The sequence below is a fragment of the Martes martes genome (genome assembly GCF_963455335.1).
Source record: "Martes martes genome assembly, chromosome: X".
In the NCBI taxonomy this organism is placed as follows: domain Eukaryota; kingdom Metazoa; phylum Chordata; class Mammalia; order Carnivora; family Mustelidae; genus Martes; species Martes martes.
Window position 1 is genome coordinate 32,053,977 of NC_137897.1, and position 25,182 is coordinate 32,079,158.

General features: G+C 45.8%; 1 protein-coding gene across 1 annotated transcript in view; it reads right to left on the bottom strand.

Annotated features, from left to right (window-relative positions):
• The window catches only part of SRPX (sushi repeat containing protein X-linked), a 119,663-nt gene that overhangs the window by 39,316 nt on the left and 55,165 nt on the right, over positions 1 to 25,182 (bottom strand). The window contains exons 4-8 of the mRNA XM_080795786.1: positions 24,502 to 24,678; positions 14,852 to 14,978; positions 11,541 to 11,662; positions 10,640 to 10,819; positions 8,504 to 8,637 (exon numbers count right to left, since the gene is read on the bottom strand). Of these exons, the coding sequence (XP_080651912.1) occupies positions 8,504 to 8,637; positions 10,640 to 10,819; positions 11,541 to 11,662; positions 14,852 to 14,978; positions 24,502 to 24,678 (740 nt within the window). The remainder of the gene's footprint in view (positions 1 to 8,503; positions 8,638 to 10,639; positions 10,820 to 11,540; positions 11,663 to 14,851; positions 14,979 to 24,501; positions 24,679 to 25,182) is intronic.

A 25,182-nucleotide genomic window follows, 5' to 3' on the forward strand; every position in this document is an offset into this window, starting at 1 on the left:
AATGAGAAAAATCAACAAGGAAAAAACAGCTTTCAGTGACACACTGGACCAGATATATCAACAGATATATTCAGAACATTCCATCCAAAACCAGCAGAACACCCATTCTTTTAAAATGCACATGGTACATTCCTCCAGAGTAGATCACATTTTAGGCCACAAAACAAAGTCTCACAGATTCAGAGACTGTACCATACATCTGTTGTGATTATAACATTTTGAAACTTAAAATCAACTAAAAGAAAAAATCTGGAAAGAAACAAATACATGGAGGTTAAATGGCATGTTACTAAACAATATATGGGTCAAGGAAGAAATCAAAGAAGAAATTACAAAATAATGGGTGACATATGAAAATGAAAACACAATGGTCCAATATCTTTGGGATGCAGCAAAAGCTGTTCTAAGAGGGAAGTATATAGCAGTACAGGCCTATCTCAAGAAGCAAGAAAAATCTCAAACAATTTCACTTACCACTAAAGGAGCCAGAAAGAAAAAAAAAAAAAAACAGTAGAAGGAAATAATGAAGATTAGAGCAGAAACAAATGAAATATAACCAAAAACAAAAACAAAACCCAATAGAACAGATCGATGAAACCAGGAGCTGATTCTTTGAAAAGATCAATAAAATTTATAAACCTTTAGCCAGACTAATCAAAAACAAAAACAAAAACACAAAGGTGAGAGACTCAAAAGCAAAATCATGGAGGAGAAATAACAACCAACACCACAGAAAAACAATCATGAAGAGAATATTATGAAAAACTATATGCCAACAAATTGAACAACCTAGAAGGAGAAATTCCTAGAAACATGTAACCTCCCAAAAGTGAGTCAAAAAGAAACTGAGGGTTTCTAGAGTGGACGGGGGGTTGGGGGGATGGGGTGGCTGGGTGATGGACATTGGTGGGGGGGGTATGTGCTATGGTGAGCACTGTGTATTGTTTAAGACTGATGAATCACAAACCTGTACCCCTGAAACAAATACTACACTATATGTTAATAAAAAAAACAGCAAAAAAAGAAGAAATGTAACATTAAAACAGACTGATTACCAGCAATAAAATTGAATCAGTAATAAAAGAATTCCTAAGAAACCAAAGTCCAGAACCAGATGGGTTCATAGGTGAATCCTACCAAACATTTAAAGAAGAGTTAGTACAGGACACCCAGGTGGCTCAGTCGGTTAAGCATCTGTCTTTGGCTCAGATCATAATCCCAGGGTCCTGGGATGGAGTCCTGCATCAGGCTCCTTGTTCAACGAGGAGCCTGCTTTTCCCTCTGCCTGCTGCTCCCTCTGCTGTGCTCTCTCTCTTGGTCTCAGGTAAAAATAAAATCTTAAAACAGATAGAGTTAATACTTGTTCTTCTCTAAATATTCCAAAAATTATAAGTGGTGGGAAAGCTTTCAAATGCATTCAATGAGGCCAGCATTACCACGATGCCTAAACCAGATAAAGACACCACAAAAAAAGAGAACTACGGGCCAGTATTTCTGATGAATATGGATGTAAAAATTCTCAACAAAATAGTAGCGAGTCAAATCCAAGGATACATGAAAAAAAAAATCATTCACCATGAGCAAGTGAGATTTATTCCTGGGATGCAAGGATGGTTCAGTACTCACAAGTCAATGTTATCCATTACGTCAGTAAGAGAAAGGACTAAAACCATACTATTATCTCCACAGATGGAGAAAAAACATTTGACAAAGTACAACAGCCATTCATGATAAAAAAAAAAAAAAAAACCTTCAACAAAGTGGGTTTAGTGGGAACACACCTCAACATAATAAAGGCCATATATGAACACCCCACAGCTAACATCACACTCAATGGTGAAAAATAGAGCTTTTCCCCTAAGCTCAGGAACAAGAGAAGTACGTCTAATATCACCACTTTTATGAGACATAGTATTAGAAGTCCTAGCCACAGCAATCAGGCAACAACAACAAAAAAGTCATCCAGATTGGTAAGGAAAAGCTAAAATTTTCACTATTTACAGATGACATGACATTACATATAGAAAACCATAAGGACCCCACCAAAGGCCTAGTAGAACTAATAAATGAAGTCAGTAAGAGCAGAAGATACAAAATCAGTACAGAAACCATTGTATTTCTATACTCTAATAATCAAGTGGCAGAAAGGGAACTTAAGAAAACAGTCTCATTTATAAATTTAATCAAAACAGTAAAATACCTAGGAATCAACTCAACCAAGGAGGTCAAAGATGTGTATTCTGAAAATTATAGAACACTGATGAAAGAAATTAAAGACGACACAAAGAAATGCAAAAATACTCCATGCTTATGGATTGGGAGAACAAGTATTATTAACTTGTCTACACTACCCAAAGCAATCTACAGATTTAGTGCAATTTCTATCAAAACACCAACATCATTTTTCAAAAAACTAGAACAGACAATCCTAAAATTTATATGGAACCACAAAAGACCGCAAATAGCCAAAGCAAACTTGAAAAAGAACAAAATCGGTGGTATCACAATTCCTGATTTCAAGATATACTAAAAAGCTGTAGAGGGGCGCCTGGGTGGCTCAGTTGGCTAAGTGTCTCGCCTTAGGCTCAGGTCATGATCCCTGGGTCCTGGGATCGAGTCCCACATCGGGCTCTCTGCTCAGAGGGCAGCCTGCTTCCCCCTCTCCCTCTGCTTCTCCCCCTGCTTGTGCTCTCTCTCTCTCTGTCAAATAAATAAAATCTTAAAAAAAAAGTTGTAGTAATCTAAACAGTATGGTACAGGCACAAAAATAGACACATAAATCAATGGAACAGAACAGAGAGCCCAGAAATAAACCCACAATTATATGGTCAATTAATCCTTGACAAAGGAGGCAAGACTATGCAATGGGAAAATAGTCTCTTCAACAAGTGGTGTTGGGAAAACTGGACAGCCACATGCAAAAGAATGAAACTGGATCTTTCTTAAACCATATAGAAAAATACATTCAAAATAGATGAAAGACCTAAATGGGAGACCTGAAACCATAAAAATCCTGGAAGAGAACACAGGCAGTAATTTCTCTAACACTGGCCATAACACCATCTTTCTAGATAGGTCTCCCAAGGCAAGGGAAACAAAAGCGAAAATAAACTATTGGGACTACACCAAAATAAAAAGCTTCTTCTGGACAGCAAAGGAAACCATCAACAAAACTAAAAGGCAACCTACAGGGGCGCCTGGGTGGCTAAGTGGGTTAAAGCCTCTGCCTTCGGCTCAGGTCATGATCCCGGGGTCCTGGGATCGAGCCCCGCATCGGGCTCTCTGCTCAGCAGGGAGCCTGCTTCTCCTCTCCCTCTGCCTGCCTCTCTGCCTACTTGTGAGCCGTCAAATAAATAAATAAAATCTTTAAAAAAAATAAATAAAAGGCAACCTACAGAACATCATTGGCAAATGACATAGCCAATACAGGCTTAGTAGCCAAAATATGTAAAGAACTTATAGAACTCAACTCCCAAAAAACCAAATAGTCCAATTAAAATGGGCAGAAGAGATAAACAGAAATTTTTCCAAAGAAGAAATACAGATGGCCAAGAGACACATGAAAAGATGCTCAACATCACTCATCTGGGAAATACAAATTAAAACCACAATGAGATACCACTTTATACTTGTCAGAATGGCCAAAATCAAAAACACAATAAAAGAAAAAGTATTGGCGAGGCTGTGGAGAAAAAGGAACCCTTGTGCACTGTTGGTAGTGATGCACACTGACTGGTACAGCCACTGTGGAAAACAGTATTTTCTTGAAAAGTTAAAAACAGAATTACCATACAATCCAGTAATTCCACTACCAGGTATCTACCTAAGGAATATGAAAATGCTAATTCAAAAGGATATATGCACCCCCATGTCTACTGCAGCATTATATACAATGGCCAAACTCTGGAAGCACACCAAGTGTCCATCAATACATGAATGGAAAATAAAGATGTGGTACACACACACACACACACACAAAATGGGATATTACTCATATCCCATATCTCATAAAAAAGAATGAAATCTTGCCATTTGTGACAACATGGATGAGTCTAAAGGGTATAATCCTCTAGGTGAAATAAGTCAGAGAGTGACAAATACCATGTGATTTCACTTATATGTGAATTTAAGAACCAAAACAAAGAAAAAAGAGACAAACCAAGAAACAGATGCTTAACTACAGAGAAGTGATGGTTATAGGGCTTGGGGGGCGGTCAGGAGAGGTAGGTGAGTAGGGGGACAAGTGAAATAGTTAATGGGGATTAAAGGATATACCTATCTGGACGAGCATTGAGTAATGTATATAATTGTTAAATCACTATATTGTACACCTAAAACATAACACCATATGCTAATTATACTACAATTAAGATTTTTAAAAAGGAAACAAAAACAAAAATAAACTAGTAAGAATACATCAAACTAAGAAGCTCTGCACAGTAAAGGAATCCATCCACAAAATGAACATGGAACCTACTAAATGAGAGAAAATACTTACAAATCATTTACCTGATTGGGGTTAATATCCAAAATATATAAAGAGCTCATACAACTCAATAACAAAACAACAAAAATCCAACTGAAAAATGGGTAGAAGACATGAACAGATGTTTTTCCAAGGAAGTCATCCAGATGGCCAACAGGTACATGAAGAGATGCTCAACATCACTGATCATCAGGGAAATGTAAATCAAAACCACAATGAGATATCATCTCACACCTGTCAGAATGGCCAAAATCAAAAATGCAAGAAACAAGTGTTGGCAAGGATGTGGAAGAAAGGGAACCCTTGTGCACTGTTGGTGGGAATGTGGTGCGGGTACTGTGGAAAACAGTAGGGAGGTTCCTCAAGAAGCTAAAAATAGAATTGCCATCTGATCCATTAATTCCACTTCTGGATATTTGTCTGAAGAAAACGAAACCCTATCAAAAGATATCTGCACCTCCATGTTCACCATAGCATTATTTACAATATCCAAGACCTGGAAACAACTTAATTTTCCATCAATGGATGAGCGGATAAAGAAAATGTGGTATATGTACACAATGGAATATTGCGGAATCATAGAAAAGAATGAGATCTTCCCATTTCCAATGGCATGGATGGTCGTTGAGGTCATTACACTTAGTGAAATAAATCAGACAGAAAAACATAAATACCGTATGACCTTACTTATATGTGTAATCTCCAAAAACTGAAAAAGATGACAAAAAAAATAAAAAGTGATCTCCTGTATATAGCAAACAGACTGGTGTTGTCATGAGGCAGGGGAGGGAAGATGGGCGAAGTGGGTAAAGAGGGCCAAAAGGTACAAGCTTCGAATTATAAAATAAAAAGTCCCGAGCACATAATGTACAGCAGAGTGAATGTCGTTAATGATACTTTATCGTCTATTTGAAAGTAGCTAGGAAAGTAGATCTTGAAAGTCCTCATAAAGAAATTTATATCTAGGTTTGGTGACAGATGTTAACTGGGATCTTGTGACGATCATTTTGTAATCTATATCAATATTGACTCACGGTGTCATATAACTAAAACTCATGTTACAGGTCAATGATACTTCAATTTTTTTTTATTTTTTTTATTTTAAAGATTTTTATCTTAGAGAGAGAGAGAGCATGAGCCAGCGAGTGGGAGAGGAGGAGAGAATCTCAGACTCTGTGCTGACTGCGGAGCCCAGTGCAGGGCTCGATCTCAGAACCCTGAGATCATGACCTGAGCTGAAACCAAGAGTCAGATGCCTAACGGACTCAGCCACCCAGGCGCCCCAATGATACCTCAACTTAAAAGGAGAAAAAAGAAAGTTCCAGCCCCTGTGAGTCAGCCCTTGGCAAGAGGCTTGGGAATGTGGTCTCCTCAGCCACACGCCAGGAGGTCACATTGGGAAGAGCAAAGGCAGTTGGTAACAGCAAAGTAATAGAAGATGAATCTGGCCTAATCAGGAAAGAAAATTTAAACTCCTGAGTTACTGTAACACCAAGTATTTTACTACAGTTCCACTGAAGCATCTCTCCAGAAGGTGATGGAATTGGTGAGGATAGAAATACGTATTTTTATTATTCTAACTGAATGTCTTACGCCAATCAAACCGTCCCTTGAAGGCTCTGGTTAAAACGCCAGTGTAAATATGCTGGGTGGGCAGGGGGTCACATATAAACACCTGGATAGCAGGTACCTTCTCTGACAGCTAGGCAAACTGAAGGACTCCATGAAAATCTGCTTTTTGCTCCTTTTCCTACTCCTACTCTTGCATCCCTGCTCTACACGTGCCTTATAATGCAAGCAGTGTAGGTCCTCCTTGTAAAGGACAAGCTGTTAATGACTTCTTTCAAACAAATGGCATCTAAGGAAGGACCAGGTGAGAATGACCAGAGGAAGTCATCATATGCACATTCCAGACCGACGACACTAGGCCTCTTCAAAACCAACTCCCCCACCCCCACCAGCTCTAAGGACTGACATGTGGGTCCACATCTTCATTCTAACTGGTTCCCAGATGCCTGAGAGGACATGTACCCCAGACCACGATCCTCAATAACATCCCAGACCCTGAACAAAGGCACTCTCTCCTTCCCTTTCCGAGCTTCCCCGGACACTCTCTACCTGCATTCTCTCCATACCTTCCATCAACTCCACTTTCACTGCTGGCTTGCGTCTGATTTCTATCCTGGTGCAGACAGGGACCCTCGTGGCTGGTCCTCAGGGACCCCATTCTGAGCCTCTAGACCCTGCCTACCAACATCAGCATGATTTAATTTGTGGTTTAGCAAGTACCCAAAAAGATGGGATAGACTAGGGCAGCGGACAGCACACATTTTTTGGTAAGGGGCCAGGTAGTGACTATTTTAGGCTTCCCAGGGTTGGATAGTCTCCGTCCCAACTATTCAGCCGTACCGCTGGAGCGCAAGACCAGCCACAGACCACACGCAAATGAACAAGGAGGGCCGTGCTCCCATCAAATTTCACTTCCAAAAGCACAGAGGAAAAGCAACACAGAGGAAAAGCTTGCCAACAGAGGAAAAGCAAGTTGCCTGGCGTATTCATTTTTCTACAAAATGAAGAAGAAATGAGGAAATGTATGCTTGTGTAGCCTGTGAGGCCAATCTCCCCCCACAGTGGAGTCGTGCAGCCTTGTGACACTAAAGAGAAGTCCCAGCTGGGACAGGGCGATACAAAGATGGAGGGAGGCAGGGAAGGTGGCAGGGATTGGGAGTAAAAATGTAATGAACTGAGTTTCCGTTGAAGGAAAAAAAAACTTTACATGGTTCTTCTGAGTTTATGGGCACCTTTCGAGTACATGGGGAGAAGGAAGAAAGACTCCTCCTTATTCATTGTATAAATGCTGAGATGAGAAGTAAAACTGTAAACTATTAAACCAAAATTGGGTTTTTTTTTTTAGATTTTATTGAGAGCGAGCGAGCGAGCGAGCTAGTGAGAGCACGTGAGCAGGGGAAGTGGAAGAGGAGGAGAATCCCCAGCAGACCCTGCACGGAGCCCGACTCAGGGTTCAAAGTGGGGCTGGATCTCACGGCCCTAAGATCATGACCTGAGCTGAAAGCATCAGACACTCAACCGACTGAGCCACCCAGGTGCCCATCAACCAAGACTGTTTTGAACTTAGTCTTATTTTTATTCACTGTAGTAAATGAATTTTTTTTTTCAAAAAGTGTTCATCACGGTGCCCATGACCCGGCAGAACATCCTGACTCTTCTGCATTCAGTCACAGTCAGCTGCTATTACTGTAAACCAGCTTCTGGACAAAATCTAGTAAGCTCTAGTTTGATCCTTTCTGTTTCTAATTCCCCCCCCCCAAAAGACTCTGGTTACCTCGTTTTGTAGTTATAAAATTTACACAGCTGAGAAGGGCACATTTCCTAGAAAAGTGTGCTTCAAACGTTCAGTTGCTCAGGAATCACCAGGAGGTCTTGTTAAAACGTAAATTAGACCCCATCGGTCTGAGATGGGGGAGACTTTGCATTTCTAACAAGCTCCCAGGTGATGTTGATGACCACGCTTTGAGAACCACTGTTCTTACAGACAGCCATCACTCTGGGAGGAGCCCTGGGGGGGTGGGTTGCAGTGAGGGAAGCTCCCTGGGGTAGGATCCGGGGCCTGAAGGCCCCTGGACTCCCCTCCTCCCTTGAGCCAGCCTCTTGGGCAAACAACAGAATGACGACCTCCAGCATAGGCATATCCTGGACAGGTCCACCAAAGAAGACTCTTCATTGGCTGGCGCTGGGCAGCAGGTCGATTGGGCTTACCAGTCAAGACAAAGAAACCCTATTAGTTGCACAACAATTGGGTTAGCTCTGGGGACTCGATGTTCATCAGGTTATGCCCTAGAGACAGAAATGAATGGTGGGAGGCCTAAAGCACCAGTTCCCGGAGGTCTGGAAAATAGCCAAGGCCCTGAATCTGACCTTGGCCCTTAATGAAATCACAGGGCCCTTCCTGGGAGAGCTCTACCCCCGCCCCTCCACACCTGGGCCGAAAGGACTCACCTGCAGCATTCCCAACTGTAGCCTGTAGAGAAGGTTCCGGGCTGTGGGGGCGGACACAATGAGGAGTCTCCTTTTCTCGTAAAACTGATCCAGAAGTGCCGCCGCTGTTCTGACGCCCACGTTGACATTCATGGCTGGGATTAGAAAGGGCCAGATGGATGAGAAACCCCCTACTTATTCTGGCTCAACATAGCCTGGGATGACACCCAGACCATATACAAACGTGCAAGTAAACCCCAAGACAAAGTTCCAGTTGTTGTTTTTTTTTTAAAGAATTTGAGAGAGAGCGCGTGCTCGTGCCAGTGGGGCGAAGAGGCAAAAGGAGAGGTGGGGGGCAGTGAGAGACTCTCGGGAGGACTTCTCACTGAGCACAGAGCACGAGGCGGGGCTCGATCCCATGACCATGAGATAATGACCGGAGGTGAAATCAAGAGCAGGCCACGGAACCGACGAGCCACCTAGGCACCCCAGTTGTAAGTGGTTTATTCAGGAGATGGTCCCAAAAAGCGCTGGGCTGGGGAATGGGGAGCTATACTGGTTTCCTCTTGCTGCTCTCACAGATCACGATAAATTTAGATTTATCTGCTCTCACAGATCACGATAAATTCTCCTACAGCCCCGGCAGTCAGAAGTTTCAAATGGGCTTCACTGGGCTGAAGTCAAAATGTTGCTCCCCTCACCGAGGCTCTAGGGAAGAATCTGTTTCCTTGCCTTTTGCAACATCCACAGTTCACCTCCATCTCCTGGGGTGAGGCCTTTCTTGGCACCTTCGAAGTCAGCAGTCTGGCATCTTTGCCCCCCCTCCCCCCCCCGCCTCCCCCCCCCGCCTCCCCCCCCCCCCCCCCCCGCCGCCTCCCTTTTATAAGGACGCTTGTGAGTACACTGGGCCCACCTGGAGAATCCAAGATGGCCTCCGCATCTCAAAATCCCTTAATTTCCTCTGCAAAGTCCCTTTTGCCATGTCAGGTAATATATTCATGGGTTCCAGAGATTAGGATATGAACATCTTTGGGCTGGGCAGGGGGTGAAGTGGTGGAGGGATGGGCATTACTTTCCCTGCCTCAGGAAGTGAGACAGGGAAAGAAAGAGGTATGTTCTTTCTACTTTAAGATATGAAACTGGGGCGCCTGGGTGGCTCAGTGGGTTAAGGCCTCTGCCTTCGGCTCAGGTCATGATCTCAGGGTCCTGGGATCAAGCCCCGCATCGGGCTCTCCGCTCAGCGGGTAGCCTGCTTCCTCCTCTCTCTCTCTCTGCCTGCCTCTCTGTCTACTTGTGATCCCTCTCTCTATCAAATAAAAAAAATTTAGGGAAAAAAAAAAGATATGAAACTGAAGAACCTTGGGCATTTAGCTGATGGTCTACACGTGTGTGTGTCTCTCTCTCTTGCCCAACCCTGCATGGCTGGGATTAAAGGAAAGCATAAAGATGAGAAAGTACCCCGAAATAAGGGGGAAAGTAGAGTATATAAATAAAAGATATGTCCACAATTTTCTGACTAGTCCAAATTTCACACCATGATCATTACGCAGCCCAATTTATGTTCCTTGGTAATAAAAGCGAACATGCACTGAGTGCCTGCCCCAGGCCAGGCGCTGCTCTATCCCACTGTTCGGTGGATATAACCTCATTTAACCCTTACAACAACTCAAGTAGTAGGTAAGGTATTATCTTGCTCATTTGACATTAGGAGGAAAAATCCCAAATGCCCAAGGTCTGCGTGACTTTCAAACCAGTGCTGCAAAACGGGAATTATATTGTCCATACGCAGTAGTGTCCTGGCTTTGCATAAAATAATAATAAAAAAAGACCCTTCCATTTGTAGAAGGGAGGAACACAGGTACCTAAAGCAGACTTGTTGATTCACAAAGTCGCAAAGAGCGGGCCCTGGGCTCCCGCCTCCAGCTTCTTCCTTAGAGGACGTGAAAGAGAAACTCAAAGATGGACAGAAGCCAAGGAGGAGGGTGGGTGAGAGAGCTGCCCTCGAAATCTGAGGACCATGTTCACCCATCCGACGAAGAAGGATGACACCGAACCTCTCGAAGTGTATGGAGTGAAATCCTCCCTCCCTCTACTGGAATCCAGAACCCAAGGGTCTTCGGGTTCGGCTGCTGGCGAGAGAGAGGGCTGCACGCGTACCTGCGCACGTGGGCTCCGTGCCAGACCAGGCCAGGTTGGACTGACAGACTCGGGCAGGGCTGCCCTGCAGCTCATAGCCACCGATGCAGGAGAACTCACAGGTCGCCCCGTAATTGTCGCCATCACTGGAGCACTTCATGTAACCATTCTCCGGGGCGTTGAGTTTGCCACAGCGTCGGACTGTAGGGACACAAGGCCAGGGGAGGCTCAGTGCCGAGCTCCCCTCCACAGAGGCCCCAGGGAAGGCGGCAGCTGGGCGGTCACACTTCTCTACCAGCCTGTGAATGAGTGAGGGGGCAGGTAGGACTCTCTGGCCAGTGGGTGGGCCTTGGAATGGTCACCGTACATGGCAACGAGACCACTGAGATCAAGCGGTTTAGCCTCCTGCGTTACAGAGGAGGAGGCTGAGCCCAGAAGTGTACAGAGGGTTCGTCACTAGCTGCCCAAACCATGAGGCATAAAATAAATCTTCAAAGTATTTTTTTCAGGGAGAATAAATGTTCTGGAACACCAAGAACATGGGCTCCTGGTGGCCCAAATTAGGGGGCTCTCAACCTCCTTTACAGAAGGACTTTCAGGCTTTAGCTGGTCACCCAAGGCCAGGGAGGATAATGTTATCAAAATAATATTCTTCTGGGATAGCCAGCTGTGCGCTCATGCGAGACTAGCCTACTGCTCTCTCAGGCCTCAAATAATCTGCCAGCAGTGAACCTCATCTGGATTTGTATCGTGAAATTCAGGCTTTATGATGGCACCCTTCCCCTTGCCTCGTCATCAGAGGCTAATCCGAAGCTGGCAAGTATCCCCGTGGCAGTGGGCACTCACAAAGGGTTCCTGCTGGAGGGCGGATTTCCTTTTGCTCTTGTAAAGAGAGGAAAAAGCCAAGAAGCAGTATTCTTACCTCGTACTTTAACTCGAAATTTGCAAGTGCCCTTGTTCTCAGCTCTGTCATAGACTGTGTACTGGATCTTGTGGTCTCCTTCTGGAAAATTCGAGCCTGGGGGGAGGCCTTTTAGAATAACACTTAAAAGGGGGAGAAAAAAACAGGAACACCAAAGATGGTCATTAAAGGCCTAACAACAATTAGGTCATCATGGGCACTGACTGGATGTGGAGATACTGAGGGACAGTCTTTAGGCCAGTTTGACTAGAACAAAGATTTCTTGAAGAACACAGATTTTCCTGAGCTTTATTCTGCTTTGGAAGAGCACTCTGATACCAGAACATGGAAGTCCCCAATTCCCGGAAAGTATGGATCCATTTTTCTCACTGGAGGATAGAAGAGAAGATGGCAGAGGCTGAGAACCCAGGGCCCCAAGTCTTCTTCCCATCCCAACTTTGTTCCAAGGAGAACCGTAAACTGCCTCACTTTGGGGAGGATGAACAAATTTTCTGTGAGGAAAACCATTTGAGGGTATAGTCTAAGCAGCCATTGGCAATTTGGGTCTACAGGGGGGTGTTAGAATTAGCTCTAGTTTTTTCTCTCTGGCCCAGTGTGGAAATCTTTCCTGAGCAAAAGGCACGTTTATTGTGATTCCTTGATTATCCTAATAGTTCTTTGCACGTACATAAACACTATATACATATTTTAGGCATGGTTCTAGGTATTTAACACATACTGGTTTCTTTAATCCTCCCCACAACTCCATGAGATAGGAATTATTATTTCCATTTCACAGAGAAATTGAGGCACCAAAAGCTTAGGAAACTTGCCCAAGATCACACGGCTAGGGTGACTAGCATCTTTCTTCTTGGCTGTCTGATGAGAATACCAGTAGTTTCGGATGGCATGATCGAATACCGGGCTGATGGGTTGGTTTCCCAACAGATACTTAATTTGCCTTCTCACTACAGTTCTTAGCAACGATGAGACTATTTGCTAAGAACAAACGTGTGCCAGAGCCTTCCACAGAGGTGGATAGGGTATGTGTTTGTAAGGTATGAACCGAAGCGTGGTTCAAATGCAGATAACCCTGAGAGGAATCAGGCTTCAAATATCGGTAGCTGCTGACCTCTCAGAGACTTCATTTCATCTGTGGCCTGCAAATAACAGCCATGAGGAGTAACTAAGGGAACTCACAGGAAGCACCTGCTTTGGAGAGGCACTTGCTCTCTAGAACCTTCCCTCTTAGAAGGGGACCACAGAACAGTAGCTTGTACGAGAGACATGCCGGAGAAGCAAGGAGCCCAAGTGAGAGCTGAAAAGGGGACGAGACAGCCTTCTCAGAATTCCTCATTCTGTCTGGAGTGTATTCCCCACAGCCTCCTGCTCCAAGCCTCTGCTGGTTCGGGCTGTAGAAGTCTAGAAGCAGACAGCTGCTTGGAACGGAAGGCTGGGGGCTACTAAGATGGTCTTTGAAAAAGTCATGTCTCTAACCATAACACACAGGCAGCCCATAAAAATGCCAAGGTCTATATCCGTGCTAGATAAACACAGTCATCTGGTGGCCCATTACTTGGTGTTTATTATGCAGGATTTCAACAGCAACTGCAGTTGTCAAGATCTCAGAACCTATTATGGGCTAGGGCCTGGACCAGGCATTGTTCTAGGCCCCAAAGTTCCAAGATCAATAAAAACCAACCCCTGTTTATGTCAACTGTGACTTACTCTTTAATCCCAATTGCCTAAAATTTCTCCTTAGGCGTTTGTGACATGTAGATAGGACAGCAAATATATAATTTTCTTAATACTCAAAACTTTACCTTTAAGGAGTTACAAGGAGGCACACAGCTAGTAAGATTATTTAAGCTAAATGGTGTACTGGGAGAAGTGATCAGGATGTAGGAACAAAATGTCTCGCTCGGGGTGAAAAGACTCCACATCTTCCTTGTAAAAGATGTTCTCTTATTGCCCATAATTGCCTGGGTCGGATTCTAACAAGGGCTTCCCTGCTGTGTAGTTCAGAGGCGGCGAATCAGAGGTATCTTGTCTGCAGGTGCACACTCAAGTGGGTTGGTCTGACACGGCCATGAACTTGAAGGCAGGGATGTGAACGTGCCAACATGAAATAGTGGCCTCTAGGTAAAATGAAGGCCAAGCAGATCGTTGCAGGGGTACAGGCCCAGGTGCTAGATTAGAACAATATTTAGCCAAACTTTCCCAAAGGGAATCATGCATTTTTAAAAGCATTCTGGAAGTATGTCAAACTATTCACCCAGCTGTTCCTGGGGCGTGGGGTTGGGGTAGGGAAGAAGGCAGAAGAATGCTTGCCTTTTTTCTTATAAGTGTTTAATGTAGTCACAAGTTCATTTATTGGGACACCTGGGTGGCTCAGTTGGTTGAGCAGCTGCCTTCAGCTCAGGTCATGATCCCAGCGGCCTGGGATCGAGTCCCGCATCGGGCTCCTTGCTCGGCCCGGAGCCTGCTTCTCCCTCTGTCTCTGCCTGCCACTCTGTCTGCCTGTGCTCGCGCTCACTCTCCCTCTCTCTCTCTCTCTGACAAATAAATAAATAAATAAATCTTTAAAGATTTATTTATTTGCTTTAGAGAGAGTGGGCAGGGGGAGGCGTGGAGGGAGAGAGGGTCTCAGGCAGTCTCCCCGCCGCGCACGGAGCAGGTGGACTCGATCCCACGACCCTGAGATCAAGACCTGAGCCAAAACCAAGAGTTGAATGCTCAACTGACTGTGCCACCCAGGAACCCCTACTGTAGTCCCAAGTTTACAAAAATAAGCTAAAAATCAAGTTTTAAAAGAAGCAGTTGCAAAAAACAAGGGCTAGAAAGTTCTGCCTTAAACCATATTCACAGAACACCAGGGAGGTAGGTGACGGCTTCGTAAGGCCTGGGGGCTACAGTAGGAGCACCCTGGGCAGGCAGTGGGGGTGGTTCTATCCCAGAGTGAACCAGTTGGTGTCCTCTTCCTCCTCCCGTCCCTCTTCTTCCCACCACCCCTTCTTCCCTTCTCTCCCTTGACAAATACTGACCGAGTCCCAGCTCTGTGCTCAGCATGGTTCTGGGCATTCAGGGTCTGGCAGTAAACGTGCTAGAGTGGAGACAGGCAAGACACAAGGACAGAAGTGAAATATACAGTAGGTCAGGTGCTGAGGATGACGAGCGAGAAAAACGCAGCCCGAATGAGGGAGCTGTTGAAGGAGCGCCATAGTGATTCTGTGCGCATAAATGGACCCACACGGATACACTTCCCCACTCTGGCTAGTTAAATGTCTCTCAGAAAAGAAGCAACAGCCTCCTCACTGCCCAGTTGTACTTACTCAGTTAGGATGCCATCTGCTGTGTCTCTTCCTTCCGGGGTTTCCCAGGACACCCGGACCGTCAGCTTATTGGGTTCAGCGATGCGTTCCTTCACACTCGGGCACTTGATTCTAGGAGGTTCCATATCTGAAAATATAACCAGAAGATTCTCACCATCATGAAGAAATATCTTGTCCCCTGGGGGCGCAACACCCAGCATCTGACATGCCCGCAGCTCTAGGCACTCCCCATTTTTGAAGGGTTTAGTTCACCCCATTGTATTTCTCTTCCCTCCATTCATCCTGCCCCTTCTCTCATCCTGAGTTCAGAAGATGGCTGGAGAACTCCTACATGCACGGCTAAACCTGGGCGTGCAAGGCAGCTTCCAGGGTAATTCATTAGCTCTGGCAACTTCTCCCTGGGCTTCTAGACTTCGCTTACTGACTTCACAGCACTGCAGCGCTCCGAGCTAGAAGTCATTCAGCCACAGGGAATCCCTCCTCCTTTAAAGGCAGCATCAGAGATTATCGGAGAAGGGAACCTTAGCTGTCTTCTACTGTGATTCAGTTCAAGGCAACACAGCTCTACTGAAGGCTGCCTTATCCAAGGCATCATTCCAACTGCTGTGTCATGGGCCACTCAAGCGTTTACGGTCTATTGGGGCGGATTATTGTCACCATACACAAAACAGGACAAGAGGCAGACGACAGCATGGCCCCAGGTGAGGTAAAAGTAAATGGGATGGAAGTTTCAAGGAACGACCCAATGCTCTGTTTTACAGATGTGGAAACTGAGGCTCAGAAAGCTTAAGTGATTTATTTAAGGTCAGGCATGTAGACAGTGATAGTGTGGATTATAACCCAAGCCCAAGCCTCTACTCCTGGAACAAGCTCTCAATCTCTCTCTCCTCTGGCGATGTCCATTCCCAACTGCTCGGTATCTTACAACAAACAGTGATCTGTCTGGATCCACTGTGCCCTCCACCTGCCACCAGACCACACCTACGGTTTTGTGTTTGGGGATAGCAGTTTTGCCTTGGCTCTAGCCCTCCGAAGGGCCCCCAAGTAGCTCCTCGAGTAGTGTCTCCACCTGGTAAAAGAACTTCTGCTTCCTCGGTATCAGGGATGGTTTGATAATGAGGGCTAGAAGTAAATGAGATGTCAGTCCTCACTGGGTTGGATTTCATTTTGTTATAGCTAAAGTGAAGTCACAAGAAGGCGAGGGAGCTTCAGACTTTTGTAAATTCCACTTGATTCTGAACAGGTAGAGAATGTATTTAAAGATGGCCTAAGGGGCGCCCGCGAGGCTCAGTTTGTTCAACAACTGCCTTCAGCTCAGGTCACGATCTCAGAGTCCTGGGATCAAGCCCCCTGTCAGGCTCCCTGCTCAGTGGGGAGTCTGCTTCTCCCTCTCCCTCTACCCACCCCTCTACCCCTCCCTCCAACTCATGTGTGCTCTCTCCCTCTCTCTCAAATAAATAAATAAATCTTAAAAAAAAAAAAAAGACGGCCTAGCAAGTCAACAACATTTAGATACGCATTGCTTTCCATGCCAACTGGTAATTATTTAAATGCCGCTATGCTACAACCTGAATGAAAATAAAAGATCATTTGGTTCTGAATCACAAACAACTTTGAGAGATGAAAACACCACGTATGGTCTTCATACACTTTCTCCTACATCTTGTCGAAAAACTTCTCATTTTATTTAGGGTCCGAAATTATGAATAATTTGCTAAACAGTTTTGCCTTCAGCTATCCAAATTCAGATGCATTCTATGCCATGCGTCGATGGAGTGTGAATTTACAAACCTTGATACACTAATCCCCAATTGAGTCACTACCATATACTATGGCATCTAAGTTACAATCCATTGTGAGATGCGTCCCAATTTCAGGGGTATTAAAACATACCACAATATGCCTCTCAAAACTGATAAAGTACACACATGTTCTGATGAAATGGAACGTGCTTTAAATGCATTTGACATGTCTATTTTCATTTGCTAAGTTTTTTTAAAAAAAATAATCTGGGGCACCTGGGTGGCTCAGTGGGTTAAAGTCTCTGCCTTTGGCTCAGGTCATGATCCCAGAGTCCTGGGATCAAGCCCCACATCTGGTTCTTTGCTCCCCGGGGAGCCTGCTTCCCCCCTCTCTCTCTGCCTGCCTCTCTGCCTACTTGTGATCTCTGTCTGTCAAATAAATAAAATCTTAAAAAAAAAATAATCCTTTTACTTTTGTGACAAGAGGGGACGTTAGACATACACATATAATTGAGATGACTGTTTCACAGCTGTGTGTGAATCACAAAGATGAGTATACAATACCTGCCCCCTGCTGGTCAATTCTAGCTGGCATACTCATCATGGAAAGTATATATATATATATATATATATATATATATATATATGTGTGTGTGTGTGTATGTATATATACACATATATATGTGTATATATATATATGTATTTTTTTGTTTAAAATAAAAGAGGAGAGGTTGAGGGCAGGAGAGATTTCAATGCAAAATTACAGTGTTCCCATATTTTCTTGGGGTGACACCGTCCGAGCGAAGAGATACTCCTACTCTCTGCGTCATGCAGGTAAACATCTGAATCATGTGCTGGGTTTTCTCTATCCAACCACGCGTGCGGACATTGTGAGCAAACATGCTCCAAATTAGGTTATCTGGGTGAAGGCTCTCAGAGCTTTCCAAAGCCAGCTTATGTCCGCCTAACAATGATCAGCCAAAACTGGCCTAGTTTTTCAGTGTCCATGCTTTTCCAAAGTAGAAACAAGGAGAAAAAAAAATCAATCATTAGAAATAACAGCTAATAGGGACGCCTGGGTGGCTCAGTTGGTTGGGCGGCTGCCTTCGGCTCGGGTCATGGTCCCAGCATCCTGGGATCGAGTCCCACATTGGGCTCCATGCTTGGCGGGGAGCTTGCTTCTCCCTCTGCCTCTGCCCGCTCACTCTCTCTCCCGCTCTCTCTCTGACAAATAAATAAATAAAATTAAAAAAAAAAAAAGAAATAACAGCTAATATATGCTGCACCATCCTGCCTGCCTGCCCCAGGCTGAGTACTCGGCCTGCACTATTTCGTTCTCCCGGCTGCCCACCGGATGGAGTGTTGTTAGGACCATCCTCATTTGTACCCTGGGAAGTGTTTCCTCTGTTGTGGAATTTCTCTGTGGTCTGGGATTTTAAGATACGATCATGTGTTTTTTAATTTTCGTACTAAGCCAAACACTTCTGTGTGTCTGCCTGCCGCTGACCTCATAGTGTCCTCCAACACGGACATTCTTTTGGGGTCGCCTGCTACAGCTCTGCCCTGCATCCAAGAAAAGCAGATTCGGTTGTACCCTCACTTTCAGCCGATGAGACCAGCTGGCCTGCCCTTCTTCAGCAGATGTTGCAGAAACCTAAGCCTATTATTACCCAGCCATGGCCATCATTGCTTTTTATAAGCGATCATAAATTTCCATGAATGAATTGAATAAAGTTACTATAGAAACATAATTACAATTCCCTGCTGAGTCAGGATGCCCACAGAACAGTTATTGTGTGGAAACCCTGGCCTCTGTGCATTCAGGGGAGACATCTCACCAACTGTGTCCCTCTCCTGTGCTCTTGTCACCTCTCTGCATATGCAGTATCAGAAACAAGGGGCGCCTGGGTGGCTCAGTCTGTTAAGCATCTGCCTTCGGCTCAGGTCATGGTCCCCGGGTCCTGGGATCGAGCCCCTTGTGGGCCTCCCTGCTCAGTGGGGAGTCTGCTTCTCCCTCTCCCTCTGCCCCTTATCCCCCCACTCCTGCTTTCTCTCAAATAAATTCTTTATATATAGATATAGATACAGATATCAGAAACAAATATATTTTACTCTATCAACTACTGTTTATCTGCCAAGCTTGGGAATCCTCAAAACGTCTCACCAGGTGGGCAGTAGAAATAAGAAAGAAGTTCAAAAGGGTAGTGTCCTGGCCAACAGGTAACAAGAAAAAAATAGCCTTTTAAACTAAGGCTATAAATTAACTGTGTGGTAAAATGTTTCCTCAAAGAGTGGAAGATCTCCACTGGAGATCTGTGTTTGGAGATGACTGCTAGACGTGTGATTAACAGATGCTTCACAATATGCCAGTTACTGGTATCTGAGACTGCATGACCTGGGCGGGGGGTGTCTTCTTTCTGCCTCATTCTAAGGCAGGATGCTATTCTTACCCCAAGTCAAGGGCTGCCCCCACTCCTCACAAGGCGCAGACTCCATTCAGTGCCCATTTCCGGACTTCCTACATACCCCAAGCAAACTGGCTTTCTACCTGCTGCTACTCTCATTTCTTCTATCCCTTGACCTGTCACGCCAACTTGGTCTCACCCTCTACAGTCAATGGGGCAGGGACTGGTGGTGGTTCCCGCAGTCTCTGATCCCTCTTCTTTTATAGCAAAAGAACTTTGCCTGGACCTTTCGTCTTCCGGAATATAAAGACTACATTTCCCAGCCGCCCTTGAAGTTAGGCGTGGCCATGTGATGCGTTCCACCAATGGGCTGTGAGGAAAAGTGACGTGGGCAGTTTCTGGGCTGTGCTGTTAAAAGGGGTGGGCGGAGCATACCCTTTCCTTTTTCCTGCGTCCTCTACCCTGGTTTGAACGTGGATGTGTGGGAGAGTGAGAGCAGTCATCTTAGCCTGAACAGCAAGTGAGGAATTGGGCCTAGGACACCGCCCAGGGCTGCTTAAGCACAAATATTTATATAAGAATAGAACTTCTGTCTCATTTGAAGCATTATGATTTTGGCCTTGTTAATAGTACCTGAACTGGCATATGAACAATCATGCCAGTTTTTTCAAACTACTCTGTAGAGCATCTTGTATGGCATCTTCCAAGATGTATTTCATTAATGACTTCCAAGCACTGATTTTGAAGAAAGGATATTGTGGTGAATTTCGTGCAAAGGTGGCTCATATTCCCCTTATATACATGCAGCACCTCCTACCAAGAGGTAGAGTCAAATTTTCATCCCTTTGAATCTGTGCCAGCCTCGTGACTCACTTTGACTAACAGTACATGAAGTAAAGCTACGCCAATCCCCAGTCTGGGCCCTTAAAGAGTCTGGCACCTTCCACTTTCGCTGTCTTCTAAGGAAGACAGCTGACATCCATGGAAATCCAATTATCTGACTGGAGAGGCCATGTGAGGAGAATAAGAAATTATGAAAGGAGAGACAGAGACTCAGCCAAACCCCAGCCAGCATAGCCAACTGAGGTTCCAGACTTGTGAATGAAGCCATCTTGGATCCTCTGACCCCAACCAGTCATCTCAGCCATTATCATGTGGAACAGAGTTGAGCTGTCTCCACCAAGCTCTGCCCAAATTCCTGACCCCAACAATCAGGAGCAAAATAACATGGTCATTTGGAGCCACTGGATTTGGGCTGTCCGTTATACAGCAATAGATTACCGATACAGATATAAAATAGTTTGAGGTTGGTGACAGAGGAAGGAAACAGCCGCTTCATGGGACACAGGAAGACACTGACTGCCAAAGGCAAAACAAACCCGGATGCTGAAAACTTGCCCAAATGTTTGCTTTCCCAAGCCAGAGTATAATCTTTGTGGATGTCTCTGGGAAGTGGTTCCGTTTCTTTGGTATCGTGGAAAGTATCAGAAGATTTTCCCCAATGGATGAAAGAGGCAAGAGTGGAAGCAATGAATTCCACAGTGAAAAGTCACCATCCTCACCAGAGAGACGCCCAACCGAAGAGTGGCTGGTGGTGTGTTTCTATTGGAGATGGCCACCAGAAGGTTACATGTTCACTTTGTACTAACAAATCAGGCCAGGGGAAAAGTGCACCACTATCTCCATCAACCCAGCTGTTTCGAAGCTGACATTAGCTTCCTGAAAGTTTGCAGAAGGATGTGTATTTGTTGACCCAAGAGAGATTTAACATAATTTAAGAAAGGTTCATTCTTAGCCCCAAAACGTGTATATCTTCAACTGACTCTCTGGAAATAAGGCAGGGCAGCCCAGCAACCTTCCCTGTGTGTCAGCAGGTGAGCCCAGCTGTCAGACAGTTGAGAAGCCAGTAGAGCATCCCATCACTGTGCGTGGGTATCTGCAATCTCAGAGAATTTTTTATTCCAGAATCTCATCTGTGCTAACTCTCTTGATCTATTCTACTCTGGAGGCAGCACGAAACAAGCAGGGAGCAGTTCCAGAAACTGACTCAGTTTGTACACTGTCCTTTGTTAAAACAGCTAACTGGGGCTCTTTGCATGTCAAAAGACACCCGCTGGGTTCTCATTATCTGTGGTTTTTAAACTTTCTTTAATGTTTTCCTCTTTTGGCCCAGGAAATAAGGTTGGTCTTAAGGAGAAATCACGTGTCAACTCAAAATCTGGTCTCTAGATGAGGACTTATAATTCTCACTGTCCATTGTTCTATCTAACTGCCAGTGCAACCCAAAATAACTACAAATGGAAAGAAAGAAAAAACATCCCCTAAAACAATAGCTATTTCATTCCAAGGTTTTCTTTTTTTATATATCAATGGCGGTTGTGGCTCTTGAAATACTTTACCCTCCTGCAATTGCAGTACAATTCTTCCCCTGCCCTGACTTCTCTCTATATCTGTTTCGGAAATAACCATGGGTTTGAATCCAGTGCCAGCATGTGGTCTGCAGGAGAGAATTAATTTTAACTGCTGGCACTTTTGAATTAGCCAGACCACAGGACTGACCGCCTCAGCGTCAAAAGAGAGCCCAGGGTTCTCTCTTCCCTCTGGGTCTGGAGGAGAGCTGGGATGATTTTCTCAGCACTCAGCAAAGCTCTGGCCAAGATGCAGTGCTAGGAGTTGTGTGGAAATTTGGGAACTACTCAGCCACCATGTGTCAGCATCTAAAATAGGCTGAGGCTCTGGTTTATGCTCAAGGATCCCCTGGCCTTGCCAACACACCCACAAAGTGATTAAACTAATGTAATGCATTTAAAGCCAAAAGAGTCAAGGACATCCCTGGTGTCACATTCACTGGGGACAGACTCTGGCTTATTGGTGTCTCACTGGAAACTGCCTGCTTGCACTGTCCGTTTGTCTCCTTTTCCTGGGAACTCTATGCTCTCCTGTGGCTCACAGGTCCCCCCTTTTGTCACTCCCCTACCCCACTGTAGGCACAAGATCCCCTCCCACCTCCACAGCATGCCTGAGACTTGCTCTGGCAAACTCTAAGATAAATCCCCTAAAATTGGGGTTCGTTGCTTAGTTCTTTCTCCCTCTGGGAAGGTTCCAGCCCCATCTGGTCCAGCTTAAGCCATGCCTGTTGCTTTCTGAGAACAATCAGCACGTTCTTTCCACAACTGCACACAATCTGGACACCTGAACAGTGTGATCCCAAGAGGAGTCATCACCAACGTTTGCCTCCAGATTCTCAAGCATCTCCTCTCCTCCCATCCACCTCTGCCCTTTCCCACGCGAGGGAGGAGAGCTGAGAAAATCCGAGTGGTGGTTCTGAGGCGCTAGCTTGCACACACACCAAGTCACAGGGGGAGACACTGAAAGCGACATCTGTGAGGGGCCCTTCTGACCCGGACCTCTGGCCTTGGGTCCTTCTCCCAGCTGGGCGCCGGGCAGGTTTGCCCACAGGAGGCACCGTCCTGGGAATGGAAGGCCATGATGCTTCTGGTGGGAGCTTCCGAGAGGACTTCCTGGGCTCCTGAGCCATCGGCCAACGTTTGCTCCTCCAGCCCTCGGTCGGCACGTCTTTGTGCTGTAACTCATCTTGGGTAATAGTGTTTTTCCTCTTTTGTTCCTCTGGCTCTTTTTAGATTTTTTTTTAACCCATTCTCTATAGGAAGTTCTCCTCTGTTTGGAGTACCTAGTGTGGTGTCTGTTTTCCCAATTACCCACCAAGACAAACTCCTACCTACGTCCTAGAAAGAGAAAAGCCTCGAGTAAACCTGAGTCAGCGATCGGAGTTTCTGTGGACGGGTTGCTCGCATCAAACGGATACTGGGTGCGGTCCAGGCTGTGGCTCAGACAGAACGGGGTTTTCTGTCACACCTTGGGCAAGGTCCCTTGGCTACAGCTCTGTCCCCACATAACTGCAGAGTGAAAAAGGCTGCCAGGGAGGACCGCGGACAGCGGCACCCTCACAACGACACCCCTGGGACTGACCCAGAGGAGTTGCTGTTGTACTTCTGCCCCCAGGAGGCATCCAATTTCAGTCTCCCCTCCCCACCGCCCCGGCCCCAAAGCATATGCCCCCAGACAATGAGCAGTCAGAAAGGAGTCCTTGGGGTAAAGCACATCGGCAGACTGAGCTGACCGGTTCTCAGGAGGATGGTCAGATCCCAACAGCACAGGAGCCAGGCTCGTAGGGCCTGTGGCCTTAGCTTAGTGCCAGAGCTGTCTCTGGATTCAGGGACTTTGGGCCCGAGAGCCTGGAGCCACAGGCTTGGTTCTATGCAACCTTGAGTAAGTCAGGTGACCTCTCAGGCCTCATCCGTAGACTAGAGGAAGGGAGTCGAATGTTCTGGAAGGGTGGGTCCTGGCAGCTCTAAGAGTTTATGAGTAAACGATCCTCTGGGATGGTGGTTCTCAACCACTTGGAGGGAGGTTTGGAAAAATATCAGGGCTCCAGTGATTCAGATTTAAATAGAAGCCAGAGTTGAAAACCACTGTCCTAGAGCAGTCTCTCTCAGTGTTTAAAGGGCATAGGAATCCCCCGGGGAGCTTATTAAAATGTGGATTTTGATCTGCCAGGTTTGGGACGGGTCACACCATGCTACATTTCTAAGAAGCTTCCTGCTGGTGCTAATGCTGCTGGTCCAAGGGCACAATTTGGAGAATGAAGGTATTAAAGTTCTGCCCAAATTTGATATTCTAAGGCAAGTTCTCAAACTGCAGAGCATCTGAATACCCTGGAGGGCCTGAGAAAATGCCAGTTGCTAGACCCCACTTCGGATCTGCTGAATCTGCATTTTCACCAACATTTCCAGGTGATTTGATGCACTTTAAAGTTTGAGAAGTACTGTCTTCTATCAGTGGCTCTCTTGAAGCCCTTTCAGAATGCCCAGAATGCGTGGGGGTGGGGTGCTCCTTAAAGCACACAGTGCTGGACCCCATCCCCAGAGCCTCTGATTCAGCAGATCTGTAATGAGGCCTAGAATTTGTATTTCTAAAGAGTTCTCAAGGCTGCTGCAGGCTCCCAGGACCACACTTAAGAACCATTTCTCAACAAACCCTGAGTCAGGTAACATTTCCAAATCCCAGCGTAGCACACGGAGTGCTTGCTGACCGCAATCATCGACAACAAATGAACTCCGGCTGTCAGCTGAAAGGCACATAGGTGTTCTCTGCGGGGCGGTCTGGCAAATGTCAATGACTCTGCTCAGTGCCACAGGCAGATCCCTGGATGGAAGCAGCCCTCTGCCAGTCTGCAGAGGCCTCATTAGCAAACCGAGAAAGAAACAAAAGTCGGACGAAGCCATGCGCTATCAGGTCCGCTCCAAGTTACAGACTGACGTTAGGTCTGGGCTAAAAGCCTGAGAAGTAGGGAGGAAGACAGCTTCAGAAATCAAAGCTGGGTCATCCGGGGGGTTCATGCTTCCTTTAAAATCCACTACACATGCACACACACCTCGCTCCTCCCAAAGTATGTGCCCCCTGAAGACTGGTATTTTCTTACCAACACAGGAGGCTGGGCGGCCACTCCAGGCCTTGTTGTCCATACACGTGACCGTCCGCTCCCCTTTCAACGTGTACCCTGGCGAGCAGTAGTACTCACACCGGGAGTTAAAGTAGGCGCCGTCTACGCACTTAAATCCTCCATTCGCCGGCATGGCCAGGGTGGGACATCGCTTTTCTGAAAAAGAGAAAACCGGATACTCAGCGCTTCTTAGTTTTTGTCCGTAGACTTTCAGAGTCCAGAAATGCTGAAAACACAGTGAGTGCCAAGTCAACTGAAAGACAATGGACAGAATCCACCCCTCGGGAGAACACTTCCAGATGGTCTCTAGGGACACAAGTCGGCGACTTCTCCCTCTCCTGGTGCTTCTGGTGCGATGTGCGCCTCTCCCCTGCTCTCTGCTCCTACTCCGAGAGCTTTGACGGCAGAGCCTGTGTGTGTCTTGTTTCTAGATCCCCAGCATGCTTCCAGGGGCTGGCTAGCATGTCCTGAACAAACACAACCTCTGTACTCGCCCCCATTGCCCAAGCAGTCCATCACACTCTCCGGTCTGAAAGGTGTCATCACTCTTCCAACCACATCTTCCAAACCCACTGGCGTCTGCCCACCAGGGGGACTTTTTCTCATCAGAGACCATGTAACCTTCAGGTTTTTTTGTTTTGTTTTGTTTTGTTTTAAAGC